Source organism: Archocentrus centrarchus, chromosome 6 (genome assembly GCF_007364275.1).
Source record: "Archocentrus centrarchus isolate MPI-CPG fArcCen1 chromosome 6, fArcCen1, whole genome shotgun sequence".
NCBI lineage: Eukaryota > Metazoa > Chordata > Actinopteri > Cichliformes > Cichlidae > Archocentrus > Archocentrus centrarchus.
Genome location: NC_044351.1, coordinates 29,007,020 through 29,022,879, shown reverse-complemented (window position 1 = coordinate 29,022,879; position 15,860 = coordinate 29,007,020). Strand labels below are relative to the sequence as shown.

At 39.1% G+C, this 15,860-nt stretch overlaps 1 protein-coding gene across 1 annotated transcript in view; it reads right to left on the bottom strand.

Annotated features, from left to right (window-relative positions):
• tmtc2b (transmembrane O-mannosyltransferase targeting cadherins 2b) overlaps nt 1–15,860 on the bottom strand; it is an 82,986-nt gene that overhangs the window by 20,279 nt on the left and 46,847 nt on the right. Inside the window, exons 3-7 of the mRNA XM_030732156.1 lie at nt 6,847–7,693; nt 5,052–5,166; nt 4,465–4,550; nt 2,337–2,521; nt 1,245–1,323 (exon numbers count right to left, since the gene is read on the bottom strand). Coding sequence (XP_030588016.1) covers nt 1,245–1,323; nt 2,337–2,521; nt 4,465–4,550; nt 5,052–5,166; nt 6,847–7,693 — 1,312 coding nt within the window. The remainder of the gene's footprint in view (nt 1–1,244; nt 1,324–2,336; nt 2,522–4,464; nt 4,551–5,051; nt 5,167–6,846; nt 7,694–15,860) is intronic.

Sequence of the window (15,860 nt, the reverse complement as noted above, 5' to 3'; positions counted from 1 at the left end):
ATGCAATTAGAAGTGACATCGAATCCAAGGAGCTGAAAACCAGCTCTTCAGAGTGGAACATTCCTCAGCCAACCAGAAACTGCTGGAGTGAGACCAGCAGGGTACAGATTACCACCCAGGTCCGTCTCTGATGAAAGCTTCTGCTCCTTGGCGTCTGACAAACAGCATGAGAGCAGTGCAGTGAGTGAAACTGAAAATAGATATGAGCAGGTGTGCCAAATCAGTTCAGTGAGGAAACAACGCTAAGCTGCAGAAATCGCAGATCTCTGGCTCGGTGCCTCCATTACAGGCGCAATGCTGCGCCTTAATGGGGCCTGAAGCTTTCATCAACATTTTGACATAATCTCAGGAGCTCTGTCACATTGCATTGTGCCAACATATAAGCAAAACTGTGGTACTAGCAAGCCTGGATTACTTATTGCTCCAGGTTTTGTGTGTGTGTGTGTGTGTGTGTGTGTGTGTGTGTGTGTGTGTGTGTGTGAGTGAGAGAGAGAGAGAAAATAAGCAGGAAGGGTACAGGGGGAAAAAAAAGGAAAAGCAATGGAGTGAACAGCTATAATGAGCCTGAAAGCAGCTGTTCTACAGCTGTAATGTACAGTAACAAGCTGGGTTGATCTTGTAGAGAAAAGCATCTGTTTAACATGATATTGTAAAGCTTCCTACTGTCTACTCAAAACCCTGTCTAACTGCATCAATCAAATTATTTGTCTCAAACATTGGCTTCATTAATTTCAATGAGTAAAACTGGTTGCACATGTGTTTAGCTAACTTTTATTTTTTAATCAAAAAAAAAGAAAAGAGAAAAATGGGTCTTAGTCCTGGTTTAGCATAACCAACAGCAACATAAATCCTGGATTTAGCTTTGTATTACAAATTTTTTAAGAAAGAGTGGCTTACAAATATTTCATTTTTCCAAGTTTTTATTTACTTATTTATTTTTTATAGGATATTATAGTCCTCACGTAACCTCAACCATGCTCTAGCACAGCTGTAGTGATTTTAACCAATCATTCTTACGTGAGGAACAAATAAAAGCAATACGCAGTAAGCAACAAGCATTGTCTTCTTTACTTTTCTTATACAGAAGAAAACACATTTTATTTGAAGTGCTTACAACAACCACACAGAGCAGAAATGTGTGATGAATAGCTCACAATACCTCCAAAATACCACAGTTTCTATTTATTTCACAGTAAAAACAACACTTATTATGTTTATGGTCCTGAAACACCACTAGCTCTTACCCATCATGTTGTAGAGGCTCTGTGGTGCAAACTGTCTTGGCATTTTCTGTATTGCTTCTTTAAACACAGAGAGGGCCTCCTGTGGATAAAAAAAAATAAGAAGGTTGGGGATGTTTGCATTAGAGAGCGGGGAGACCCCGCAAGAGAAACTGGCTCTGGGATAACTAGTCATTCCTCCCATGCAGCCAGGGCCCTGACAATATGAATACACAGCGTGGAATTGGGGGTCGCCAGAAGGCTGGTTCATACAGAGCTGAGCACAAAGGGTCTATCCTCAGTGTCACGGCTGTTAAGATGACTAGAGCAGTGTCGCTTGTTGACTTTAGCATGTATAGCGTGTTGGTCCGGCAGGTCACCTCAGACTCTCTGAGTTTAAATGGCAGAAGGACCTGAAAGTACTTTATTGCTGAAGCAAACGTTGTGGTTAGAGGTCAGAGGAAGTGGGAATGCTCTGTTCCTCCAGCATGCCGACAATTTATAAAAGCCTTTATTGAATCTGCAGTACCACTGCTTCATTCCTGATTGAATCAACATCGGTGCTTATTTTCTATATAAATGCACTGGAAAACCAGCTACTTTAGCCAGCACCGGAGGTCTTTAGGGGCATGAAAGAGTAAATTTGTTAGAAACAGCCTGAGGAATATTTGCACACATCCTTTGTCCCCTATGACTGAGAACATTTTGTAACATGTCTATATAAAAGTAAGGATTTTTTTTTTTCTTCCCAGTTTTCCCAAATGGCTGCTTGGGTAACTGCCTGCATTTCATCTCAATTCACTATGGTATGAAATTTTCCAACATGTATGGTATGCAGAGAAGAACCGTTTCAGCTCCCATGGTAGCAATGGATCTGTTTGCTAGACAAATATTAAAAAAAAGAAACATAAATGGGACACAAAAAGGATTTATATTACTGCAAATGCAATCAAGACATTTCCTTCTATTTTGAGGGGGAAAAATGTAGTTCACAAAAAGAAAAAAAATGTATTCTTGTCTCCACTAGGTGCATTTTATGGTGTCTATAACCTATATTACAATATGCAAATGCTATAATATTTTCTTAGCGTATGAGATGTGTATTTCTGTCATTACCTCCTGGTGTCCCTGCTCATGCAGCAGTTTGCCCAGGTTGTACAGGCAGCTTGTGACTGAGCTCTTGTGGGCATGGGGGTCCTTCAAATTCTCATCTGGGATATCAGCACAGGTCAGGAAAGTGCGTTTGGCCTCATCTAGGCGACCCTGATTCATCAGGATTATGCCTGTGTTCAAGTAGGCTGCTGTTGGGTGAATCAAACAGAAACAGCTTAGACTCCAGTGTTTATGCCACTTCACTAAATCATTAAAATGTCTTGCTTTGCTAAGTGATAACTGTGCTTACAACAATAAATTAGCATCAGACATTCATTTTTCACAGTCACTGGCTCACTTTCACTGGCAGTGCCCAGTCATAGTGATAACAAACCACAACATCCTCCATATGTGCAAACTTCATCTTAAGATTTTGGTGTGTTCAATTTAACTAGGATCCAAGATTCCTTCTCCCAGCAAAGTCCTTGTTTTTGCGATTCTCTGTGTACAACTGTTTACTCCAAATGCTCTAAAAGTGTCTCTTGCTGATCTGAAGCAACAGGGGCAAAGAGCTGAAAAATCAGTTTTATATGAATTTCATTAAATCACTGTTGATCCTCTTCCAGCTTTGCTGTATGTTTGATATCTGCGCACATCCCGTGGGATGCTTTGAATGTATGTTAAACTTTTTCTTGAACGGTCAAAGATGGCATCTAATGATCAATATGTAGCTGAAGGGTAATTAGTCTCTGTAGACCTTCGTCTCTAAACAACTCCTTATCAAGTCTGACTGTTGGAATAAATTAACTAGAAACAGGAGATCAATCTCTACACATCAAGTCACAGCGGCGGAGCTGAGAATGAAACTCTTTTTCAGCTTTTCCCCCTCTATAAGTGCCTCTATTGTCTTGAAAGCTTACAGTATTTTACTCCTCGTACTTTCACCTTACAATTTTGCCTATCCTTCATGGAATTGAACATTTGATGGTCAATATCCAAACCCTTTTCTTTCCCAATAAAAGAATCTGCAGACAGTGGAGGACAAGACAGACTGTTTCTTCTTCACTCACCTCTTTTCACTCTCTATGCATTTATATACCAACCTCTATTTAATCATTAGTTATTATTAATCTTTGGTTCTCTTCCACACTTTGTTGGGGTTTTCTCTGACTATTGCAGGGTCTTACAATAAATACATTAAAACACCTTGAGGTGACTGCTGTTGTGATTTGGTGCCATACAAATAAAATTGAATTGAATTGAAATGAAATAAGAAAAACACAGAGCCAGTTAAGTAAAACTTTTCCCATTTCATCTGCCCTCTGAAAATTGATTATCTAAAAAAAGCGACACAAATCAATAGTGCCTTATCAAAGAATGGGATAACTGTGCATGCTGAATTTAAAATGCGACAGTTTGCCCCAGTTAGCTCCCAATTATGCAGTGTGTAATGGTGTAACCTTGAAAAAACACACATTGACTGTCACATTCTCATTCTGGCTTCAAAATGTCTGCTGCTTAGGGTAATTAATTAGCCTTGTTATCACCTTTAACAGATTGGATAATTGCATGCTGAATGGAAATTTTCTAGTCTAACTGTGATCTTGATTAGGTGTATAATTAATCTGGGGAATAAAGGAAGAGACCTTCAAGATTGTCTGTTTATCTGTCATTGACTGATGCAAAGAACAATGGGGAGCTAATTTATTTCATGATCAGGTAAGAATGTGAGTGATTTGCACTAATCAGGGAGCAAACCTGCTGAAAAAAGAACGAAAATGTGAGTCTAAAAAAATAAAATATCGTGAAGAACTTGTGATGGGGAGAAGAAGCAAAGAAGAGGCCAATCAAAGGAAAAAAATAAATAAATTTAGTGGACACACAAATAAAATAAACATAAGCGCCATGGCCTAAATCATAATAAATTACTTAATCTACAATGCTTTATCTGTGGACATAACAGGCTTTGAAGGCCAGTCACACAGCTGTGCTGAAGGTTTAATTCAGCTGTACACACACTGGCCTTTGCCACCTATTCTCCTCCCTTCACATAACCACAGCCAGCGCTCACTGTTGCCTGGACACAGCACAACCACAACCACAAGAGCTGGAAATTGTCAATAAAAAAAAAAAAAAGAAGAGCTGTACTTACAAGCCAGAGTTGGCCGGCTCCCAATGGCCAGCTTATAGTAGTGGAGTGCCTCTGAGAACTTATTGCTCTCCTGTAGCAGCAAACCGCTGGAAGAGACAAAAGGCACGACAGTTCTGACGATTTAGAGCTGCAAAAACTCAAAAAGAGGAGATCTTCTCAGTTAAAAGCCTCTGTTATGATTAAACAAGATCATGTGCCAGCTGATAAATTTAAAGCAAACAGTTTCGCAAATGACAGATATTTGATCATACTGTGAGTATTGGCCTGTGTTTTGTGTTTTCCCCTCAGACTAAAACAGCATCATTAATAATGCTGTCAGGGAGACAGCACCCGGGGGAATTGAAAACAAGACGGCACTTCCTCTGAGAGAGCAGCTCTGATCAATGTACACATGAAACAGGAGAGCTTGTTCAATTGTTCATTCACATTCTTAAGACAATGAAGTGGTTATACATGCACAGTAAGATCAACCCCCCACCCCACCCCACCCCCCCGAAAAAAAAGGGAATCAGGGGCCAATTAACCTTTGATCTTTAAAGAAAATATAATGCACAAGAATACATGATTAAAAGACAAACCAAACTCACAGGTTATACAGCATGTCAGCCATGTTGCTGCGGTAATACAGGGCATTTCTGTAAGCCTGTTCAGCCTTCTCCATCTTTCCCTGGCTCTTCAAGACATTTCCGAGGTTGCCCCATGCTGCCGGGTCACAAAGGATCACAAAAGAAAAGGTTAATCAAAGGAATAAAGAAAAAAAAAAACTTTCAGAATTTTAAAAAAGCTCATAAATTATAGCAGCAGGAGGAAGATTTCTATGGCAAGTAATAATTTTCTTTTGTTATTCACAGCCTCATGCTGCCATGGCTTCAGTGCCTTTTAACCTCTGAAGAGAACGTTGTGTTGCTGCAGCTGGCACACCGAGACAGACAGAGATGGCACACTAGGGGAGCTTTGTGTGTAAACCACCAGTTTTTCCAGTGAGTGCGTGTATGAAAAGAAGACCACCGCGGTGCTATCGAGCAGCTAATGGCAGTTAATAGCAAAGAGCAGTAACTGACAGGTGATGTAAGGTTGCCAAGAGGTTTTGCACATATTGTGCAGATGCTCTGGGGTGTGAAAATAAATTCAGAGAACATTAACTACATAATATATATGAATAGAAAAAAGGTACAATAATGGGATTTTATGCTCAATGGCAGTTTATAACAGTAACATCTCTTCAACATTAACTTGCTTAAGAAAGCATTTTTAGACTGTACAATATTAACATTAACAAATCATTATGACTCAAGAGATAGGCCTAATGACTTACATGCTGCTGTGAATTGATGCACACATATAAAAGCAGTATTTTTAAACCTTGAGATATTCCTTCTATCATCTCTACTACTCATATTGAATATGAAGATAAAATCCTGTGTCACACTGCTTTTAACAAGTAGTGACAACCAAAATATGCAGTTAGCTTTTAAGCAGTGTGGGTTTTTTAAACTGGAAAAATCACAAGAGTATTTAGTATAACAGGGGGAAAAAAAAAAAAAAAGTCTTACAGCAGCGATTAAGAGCTGTAAGACTTTGTATTCGTGTGTATTCTAAAATTTCACAGTTCAAACAATTGAATGAGTGCATGTGTATATGAGACTGGGCTCTTTTGAAATCTCATATTAACTTTATTGAATGTGAGTCAGGGACATTGCTGCTACTATGTTCTGCTGATGGCCTGCCAAAACAAACAGCTGTTATGCCTCAGCGCCACTGCAGAATCTGAAAGGGAAATTAGCTAACACAACATGCCCTTCTGTTGCTTTGTGAGGCCCTGTCCTGCTTCTCTGTTCGGCAGCTCCAGGAACTTCGGTTCGGTAAGGAATCGGTGTCTGATGACCTTCAATATGAGGCTTTAGAATATTTGATCTTCTACTGAATGTGCCAATCACAGATGGTGCCCTTCCAAGTAAGACAGGGCATCTGATGTCATTAAACAGATTGGATGCCGAGTATAAGAAAATTTCCGATGAAGAAGTACAACTCTGTTGTATTCCTTAGAATAATAGTAGACTCATGAGTATACTTGGTATTGAGAATTAAAATTTATACCTATCTAACTTGGTTCTTGTGCACTGAGATCAACTTGTGAGCACTTGAGTATATTCTGTGGTAAGGCTGTGTGATGAAGAGGAGACACTTTGAAACAGATTTCCTTTGAATTATTCAAGATGGCAGTAGGCTGAGAGACAGTACACATAATCAAATTCAAAACCTACCCTAAATATTTGCTGGGATGATGGTTGGGTATAAAATTGTGTAAGAGTTTATATAAGCACATGTTCGAGAAGTAGTGTCCATATGAATATAAAAGCACACATCTAAGATGAGCCTTACCTTTAGCAGGATTGACATAAATCCCTGACTTGTAGAGCATTTCTTCATTCTGCCAGTCCCGGTTCCTCAAAACAGTTTTGACACCAAAAAGTAGAACCAGGGCTGCACTGGAGTACACCAACATTGACCTGGATGACCTGCGTCGTAGTCGGATGTAGAGGGACCTGATCCCCACTGCAACCAGCAGGCAAAAGCCCATACTGGGAATGTACAGTACTCTCTCAGCTATCACAAATCCCACATAGAAAAACACGTTTGTGGCAGGTAGAAAAGGGATAGCCAACAGGCCTAGTGAGAACACCACAATATTTTCAGTGGTAGGTAGCGGAGTCCTGCTCTCGTAGTGCTTTTTGGTGCCATTTTGTGCACTATTTATGTGAGCATCTGTATTGGAATTGTTCAAGTGTTCATGATTGTTATAATTGTAACTGTGTCCATTACTGCTCCCATTTCTGCCATTAGTGTAATGATGCACTTTGCCATTAGTGTCCTTGCCCCTGGTTGTACGATGTGTGCACAAGCCGAACCAAGCTAGCAACAACAGTCCAACATAGAAGACTGTTGTATAAAAGTTCCTCCAGTCAGCAAGGCCCCTGATCAGAGGCACGGCATCCATTGACCAATCAAAACTGAGTGTGTCTGGGCAGAGGAGGAGCCAGAAGTTAACAGCAGGGAGGTAGGAAAAGGTTAGGGTCCTGGTGAGGTGTGAGGGGGAGTCAGCCGCTGGGTTGTCAGAGTTGGAGAAGTTTGGGGGTTTGTTGCCCATCCAGTAGAAGCGGCAGGCCAGTAAGAAGGCACCCCATGCTGCCAGCAAAACCACATTCAGCAGCAGGTGGGCGTTCTTTCTCTGAAAGAAAAAGAAAACAAAAAAGCAGGGATTATACCTTCAATCCAAAGGAAAGGAAAGCAAAGGAACTACTGCTTGATAAAATATACTACAAATATTGCTACTTTGTGACCTCAAGAGTACAGAGAGCCACCAGGAAGTGAATGATTCAACAACCCTTTCCAAGGTGCTGACCAAATAGCGTAGCTTTGAAATGTGTTTAATCAAAACCTTCAGTTGTGGCCAGTGTGATCTTTTATGGAAAACTGTGACATAAAAACAATTAAGTTTTGTGACACCTTTTTCTCTTTTGTTACCAACTCTTTGAACTTTACACCCACAAAGGAAAAAAACCCAACAAAAACCCCCCACCACATATTTTTTTTATATTAAAGCCAGAACATTAACACAGTCCCAGCTCATCAACTGTTCAAAATGAAGGTGACCTTACATCCCATCTTTCTATTCATGGCTTCCACAGATATATAATAAACACAGCCACATGAACTCCATTCATCGTATTATAGACTTAATATTTAATGTTTTGTGGAAGTACTTATGCAATATTTATGGTGTTCTGTTGTTTAATACTTTGCTGGAACAGCACTGAATAGTGACAGGATTCTCCACAATCCCATTCCAACGTAAGGACCAAAAAACAAACAAAAAAAAAAAAAAAAACAAAAAAAACCTTTCTTAATGTGTTAATGTTGGAATGTCTAACTTAAAAAAAAAACTAGCAACACAAGAGTGTCCATTTGTGTCCTGCAGTATAAACCTGTATTATAACTGGAATTAATAAAGGGGAAAATATTATTTTCTACCACAAAAGGAAATAATACTGATCATCAAAACATTAACTATTGAGTTTTAGTTTGTAGAAAGAGTCTCAGCCATTGTAATATAAATCATATAAAAAAGTACAAGGACAATATAAATCATAGTCCTTGATGTTTTCACTGATGTGATCCAATTATTTAAGCTTAAACCCGAGGCAACCCTGAACCCGCATTCTTTGGATTTGAATGTGATCTTTCTCCATCACATCTCCAGATGCCAAAGGGCACAACGATGTCTCATCTGCGATCATAGACATCATGCCACCACTGCTTTGGGGGTTGTACTATTGATTTCCTCGCCTGTCCATTGTCATTTCAGATCGTATCTGTGAAGAAAGGCTTCAGTAACCTCTGGGGACAGCTGTTGTCTGCTAATGATCACTGCTAATACAAAGAGTTGCCGCTGCCACACAGAGGCAACAGGAAATTAGGCTTTAAGCACAGCAGACATCATCACGCAAATGATCTGTATACAAAAAATATTACATTCAGTGCATCAAGATAGAGAAGGTGAATCTAACAAAGCATGGTCATAGAAAGCAAACCAACAGAAGTACTTTGCAACAACTCCCACTGCTGTGATACTTAAATGTTCAGTGAAGAGTTTAATGAATCTATTTCCACATGGCTCCTTTCACCTTGTTTCTGCAACAAGAAACAGACTTGCAGTTGAATATTGGATATATTATTTATAACAGTTTGGGGGGAATATCACAAGCATGAAAAAAAAAGCTCTTGCATAAGGTCAGCTCTGTCAAACTGTTCAGGGGAAGCCTGACAACAACCCCCAGTGATTCAGTATTTTGTGAAGATATGCCAGGATATGGCACTGTTTGATAAGTCGTTCAGGCGCTTGGCAACAAAAGGTCAGATCCAGATCACAGTTTCTCATTAATTTGAGCAACTGTTGAAAAGTGCTACGGTCAGCTCCCTGTGAAAATGCAGGGAAGATGTTAGGCTGAAGACAGAGGATGAGAAATTTTCATTAGATGCTGTTAAATTAGGGAAATTAATAAAATAAAGTATTGTGCTGGGATCTAATGAATGAACCATTCAAGTGAAACAAAATCAATCTAGCTTAGATTTTATGTTGAAAAGCTAGGTAAATGAATACAAAACTATGCCTACGCTTCGGTAAACAATGCCAGTTAAAAGGTCTAGTAAAGCAGAAATAAACCATCTACCATCTGCTCATTGCTGGATTAACCAGAGTTGCTCAAGCCAAAAAAAAACCCATAATGACTTGAGACAGATACCCAAATATGTAAATATGAAGCTACAGCATTGATTCATATTTATTGCAAAGACATGAAGGTGGTATTGCTCTGTCTCTCTGCAAGAAGTCCCAAAATATCAAACTCTTAATAGTGGAGTTGTCTCATCAAATATAGACTACAATTTATAAATCATGAGGTCAAAAATGTACATGTTGATACCAGTCTGAATAACCAGTCTGTCTCATGATAAGTTCCTAGCAAATGGCACACTGCAAGTGTGAACAAATTATATGCCTACTGGCTTTAGGTAACACTAAAAAAGTAAAAGTAAAGTAAGAGAAGCGGCAAAATAATAGATCTCCCCGTGAAATATCAGAAGCATTTATGCATACAGCAGTGCTTCAAAATGGTTGCCCCACAGCCCAGATTTAAAAGCTGTCATCTGAACTTCATTTGAACTCTTCATATGCCCAGCACTTTTAATCATCCCTGAAATCACAGAAGCCATGTGTCCACTTTGGAATCTAAGCAGGTGAGCAGAAACCCTACGAAGAAATGAAGTGGACTGAAATGGTCTTTGAGGCCCAGGGGCTGTACTTTGAGCCGACTTTACCAGAGTCTTGCTGAGCAGTGTTAATACATCTCAATGACGGCTTCAGGGAGATCCAACTGGGATTTATGAGGATCTTCAAGAGGCTCTCGAGGCGACTCTGGTTCGAGCATGGCCTTACAAGACACCACCAAGCTGCTAACTTAAAGCACTGCAGGAAATACAGGAAGAAAAGGTCCATCTATTTTTGATGAAAGCAGATCATTCAAATCTGAGTGTTATGGGGTGCAGTGCTAAGTTCAGACAACATCTGGATGTCCTCTGAGGTGGTTTCTGTGTTGTTAATGACTGACTTGGGCCGTCTATTGGACAATGAATTGGCAAGTATGTTTCAGTTCAGTGTGTATGCACCTGTGAAAGCCCTGAACTGCTGCTACTGGCATTATCTTGGAACTGCTCCCACTCATCCATACCTGGCACTGTGACAGATATGTAATCCTAACTCATCTAAGACAAAGTGGGAAAAAACTCAGACACCACCTCCTTAACCACGTCCATATGCCAATGCTGTAGGCTGAGGTGATGTTTTATTTACATTCTTGTGCTGCACTTGCACACTGAGATTTCGCTTCTTCTATGCAAGTTGAAGTCTTTAGGCAGCACTGAAAACATAAAACAGTCTTTTGATTTCACCTCAGTACACATTTGAAACTCTATTCCTCCTCTTGGTATAATTTAGCAAATGCCTTGACTTTTGAAAAATATATAGGCAGCAAGAAATAAAAAATAAAATAAAAAAGGAAAATGCTCCCAAGATGTTCTGGAGGACATGTTACAGAAGGACATGAACCCCATCTCTATTATCCCTTGAATAAATAAACACGTGCATCCTCCATAATATGCCTCCAGTTAAAATGTTTATCGTTCACAGGCATAAGTTCAATTACTAGCTCGGCAACGGCTCCCAGGGTGTTATGGCTCTTTCATGCAGGAAAACCAAGGCGTTCCGGCTTTGTGTTTTTTGTCAATAAACCAGTTTAATCTAAAATAAGTGGTTGAGTACAACCCTGTAGGAGGCATAGGGCCAGTATTTTTTCTTCTCTTTTGAGTTTTAGCTGCAATCAGTTGAGAACTGAAACAATTTAGGCTTTCTAAGGCATGCGTGTGAATAAAATATCCTTGGAGATAAAATGCAAAACAGGCCAATTACAGAATCCCTATTTGCGCCTGTGCCTGCTTTTTTTTTCTTGTCTCCACTTTGATTAGGTTAATTTGACTGAGAAGAAAACTCAATCTAAAAAGTTTTTTTTTTTTTTCCTTTTTAAACATCCGTTTAGTGTTGCAGATGAAGATTTGAGGCGAAATAAAGTGGAAAGACCTCAGGGAGAAATTTAATTAATTTGTTTGGAGAAAACGTTCTTTTCTCTAGGTACACACAAGCCTTTTTGTGTACTTGGCAAATGGGCACCACACTATTGTTCAAGTGAATAAAAAGAAAAAAAACAAAACAAAACAATCAATCACACAACACATCTACCTAGCCCATCAAAATGCAACGCTGTGACTGGCTTTCACTTCAGCGAGCACCTAAGAGAAAATCCTGTGAAAGAAGTGACATGTCTGACCTATCCCCACCTCTTCATCATTACTGAGATCAATTGTCTGGAGAACGCCTTTTATCAAGATCCTGCCTCACACTGATAGACTTGTAATGGAAGAAAAAATGAGCTCAGGGTACCAATCAGTGAGTATTACCAGCATCACACGCACACATGCCTGCGCACACACACTCACAGAAAGTATGAGCCCCTTAAAAGTCTGCATAAAGCTTTCTACAGGCTTGATGGATGGATATATACTTTGCTTGTGCCTTTGATCTTTAACTGCTGGATCAACTAATCAAGCTTGTGGTTGATGAACCACAAATTCATCATCTATCTTTCTACTGCGCCAGCTGTTGTGGTCTCCTTCTGTAAGACAGAAGCTTTGGGTGTAAAACCTGAGTGTTAGCAAGTAAGGCAAGATAAGAGCCTGTCCATTTCCTAATACTGTATTATGGATCACCAACAGATGACTGAAGATAAAGCACAATTAGGTTCTCACAAATTCTCTCACACGTACTGAACTGTTGCAGTTTTATTTTATTCCATATTGAAGAAAAACATTTTTTTTTAACTTGTTTAAAGTTATATGAGAAGCTAGTTAGATGACGCTGAAGACTTAATTTCAGTAAGACCACTATATATATATATATATATATATATATATATATATATATATATATATATATATAAAGATTGATAGGATAGATATAGACGATCCAACACATCTATTAATGAATAATTTAAAGCATGTACAAAAAAAATCTAGGAAATCTGACTACAAATCATCTAAAATATATGCAATAAGTGATCATGTCTAGATAAGCTGCATAGGTGCTGTCATGAGTTCAGGATAGATACCCCACAATAAATTTCAGAGTTTGCCTAAAGTCAAACAAACTACTGCAGAAACATGGCCCACATGGTGCAAGAGGTAATGAAGTCAAACTCGACAGTGGACCTTCTTCGAACTACTCATGACTGAAACATTTATCCTGAATGAACACATCAGAAAAACCTCCAGTCAGCTGCACAGTCTGGTGGACAGACGTAGCATAAAGATGGGATCTGTCTTTAGAAGCAACAAAGTTCCAGAAAAAGGGCAGAGATGAGCAAAAATGTCTTGGAGATGTCAGATGGCAGTCTCTATGTGAAATTTATTTCTATAGCACATTTAAAAGCAACAAGATTGACCAAAATGCTTTAGAAGTTATTTAAAAGTAAGATAAGACCATGTATCAATAAAGTAAAACATAAAAACAAACAAACAATAAATTTAACATAAAAAAATTTGATGGGACTCGAATTGAATTAAAAGACTGTGAGAGCCCGAACTCCTCTACGCTTAAAATCGAGACCTCGCACTAAGACCATCTAGCTAGATGATCTCAGTGCAGGTTAAGAAGGTTAAGCAGCTTAGTTACATAGCTGGGTGCCATACCATTTTAAACTTTAAAAGTAAGTAAGAGTCTTAAAATCAATTTGAAAACAGATAGGGAGCCAGTTTAAACCTGCTACAACTGGAGTGATGTGATCATGCCTTCTAATACCTGGTAAAAGATGTGCAGCAGCATTTTAGACTAACTGTGAGCAATGAAGACATGACTGTTCAGCACTTAAATACAGAGAATTGCAGTAGTTCAATCTACCAATCTACATTTTTTGAGGACCTTAGGAGGGAGATAGGATTTTACTTTGGTGATTACATGTAACTAATAAAAACTTCTTCACAACTGTGGTCACTTCTTTTTTTTTTTTATTTAAAAGAATATGTGTGTGAGGAAGAAGGACGTAAGAAAAAGTGGGAAGGAGATCTACAAAGGGGCACCCTCCAACACTACGGGGCGTCTGTTCACATCAAAGGCTTACAAATATGAAAATATGCAAGTCCTGTATTATCGCCTGCTGTGGAAAAAGTTGGAATTTACATGGTGAAAGCAAACAAATGTGAGCAAGAATATTTCCACCCAATACATCACAAAATATGCCAGTTCATGCTCTCTTGGTCAGCCTTTATTAACCATAATCACTGTAGCAACATGGGATCCATTTCTCTCAAAACCTTTGAGTGAACATTCCAGCCTGCCTCGCTCTGTTTTACTTTAACTCGACCTCTTTAAAGACACTTATTTTTAATGTCTGAATCAGGCTAAAACGTCATCTTTTCATGCTCTAACCAGAGGTCAGATAGAGTCTTCCTCTCCAACTAACATAATCAGAGTACATTTAGTCTGTCATCAGTGGCAATCAGACGTTTATAGATCTGTAATGGCACAGCAAAACAAACCTCAGTTTGTCCAACCAGAGGGAGCCTTTAGACAGAATGAAATTGAAACATATAGCTTGCAGTAAAAGGAGGAATGTGCTGTGTATGTAGGAGGATGCTAAACTGCCCGAGAAAATGATCATAACAAAAAATGACAATCAATGGGAAATGATTCACTTTGCCAAATTCTCAATGAAACTTGAGTAGAAAGAAAAAAAAAAAAAAAAATCAAAAGTCCAGCTCATTCACCAACCTCACCCATTTTGCATTTCTGAGGTTTTTCCCAAGTTATTTACTGGATCACATAGCCACATCAAGGTCACACATCAGATTTCAAGTGAAAAACAAAGAAATGGAAAACAATTCTAAAAGCACCTTACATACTACTCGGTACAAGCTTTGGAAAAGGCAAAAGGGTCAGGCTGCCCAAACAATAAGAACATAATGACAATGGAAAACCAAAGTGGACTCAAACCCTTAACATTTCAGAGGAGACATTTATTGAGCGAAACCACAGAAATGGTTTGAAAAATAAACCGACTGTTCACGATTTCTGGGCTTTCGTTTCCCGTATTTATTTGTACTGTAAGGGCCAGCTAGACTATGTGACCGCTACTGCAAATTTGCTGTGACAAGATGCTGATTCAAGCTCGAAGGGGGGGAATTTTTTATGTAGGAGGAAGACATTGTGGGTGTACCCCACGCTGCATATGAGTTCTCAAGAACTTCAAAGATAACTGGAAAAAAAAAAAAGAGAGAAAATTTACTGTTTCTAAAGCATGTTGCCAGTTGAGTCCAGACTACATTTGTTCTGTACATGCTTGGATTCCCTCTCATTACTATGCATTTGGGAGATCAGAGCCATTGTACTGTTGGGTTTAGAGAGGCAGTAATCTCCTACAGTGCATGAATGAATGACACAAAGCCAGAGCAGGGGTCCAAAGCTAAGCAGATAGACTGTCAGAGGAATGTCAGATGCTGGTTGTAGAAAATTGCTCCAATTGCATTCTTTCTTCCGTCAACCACTTTTTGAACCGCTCTCTGGTGTATCCCATTACAGTTGACCACAGAAGTAGTGACAGCATGCCATTTGTTGCTGTTTATACTGGCTAGTAACGAGCACGAGAGAAGCCCAGTAAATGTTAAAAAAAGATGACTTGTGGTGTGAGACAATGATGAGCAGCTGACACAAATGCCAAATAAAAGCAGTTAAGTTAAAAGAAAAAATAGATCAAGCTGAATCATCAGAAGTTTTTTTTTAATAATCGTTCTGACGATGAGTGACTAGTGTTTGCGTGACCCTACAATTCTGAGCCATTGTAGGGTCTTTACCATACAATATAAAGTGCCTTGAGGTGACTGTTGTGATTTGGCGCTATATAAATAAAATTGAACTGAACTGAAGTATAGCCCTTTTCAGACATGCTTTTGCTTTTTTTATTCTGTTTTATTCACAAACCTTTAAGACAGATACATGTGCACAACACCACGTCTGTAAGATTTGTGAAAAGGGGGGAACTCCCAAGAAGCTGCTTTAGCTTATACAGGGACCCCAGGAACAAAAAAACCCCAAAAACATTACATTACAAAAACAATACAGTAATCCACATGCACTTGTTTCTGTTGAATGAGTCACCTTTATGCTGGAATAAGCACCCTGCTCACAAATGAAATCCTACTGTTATGGTATCACAAGGGGTCACCACAGCAGTTGA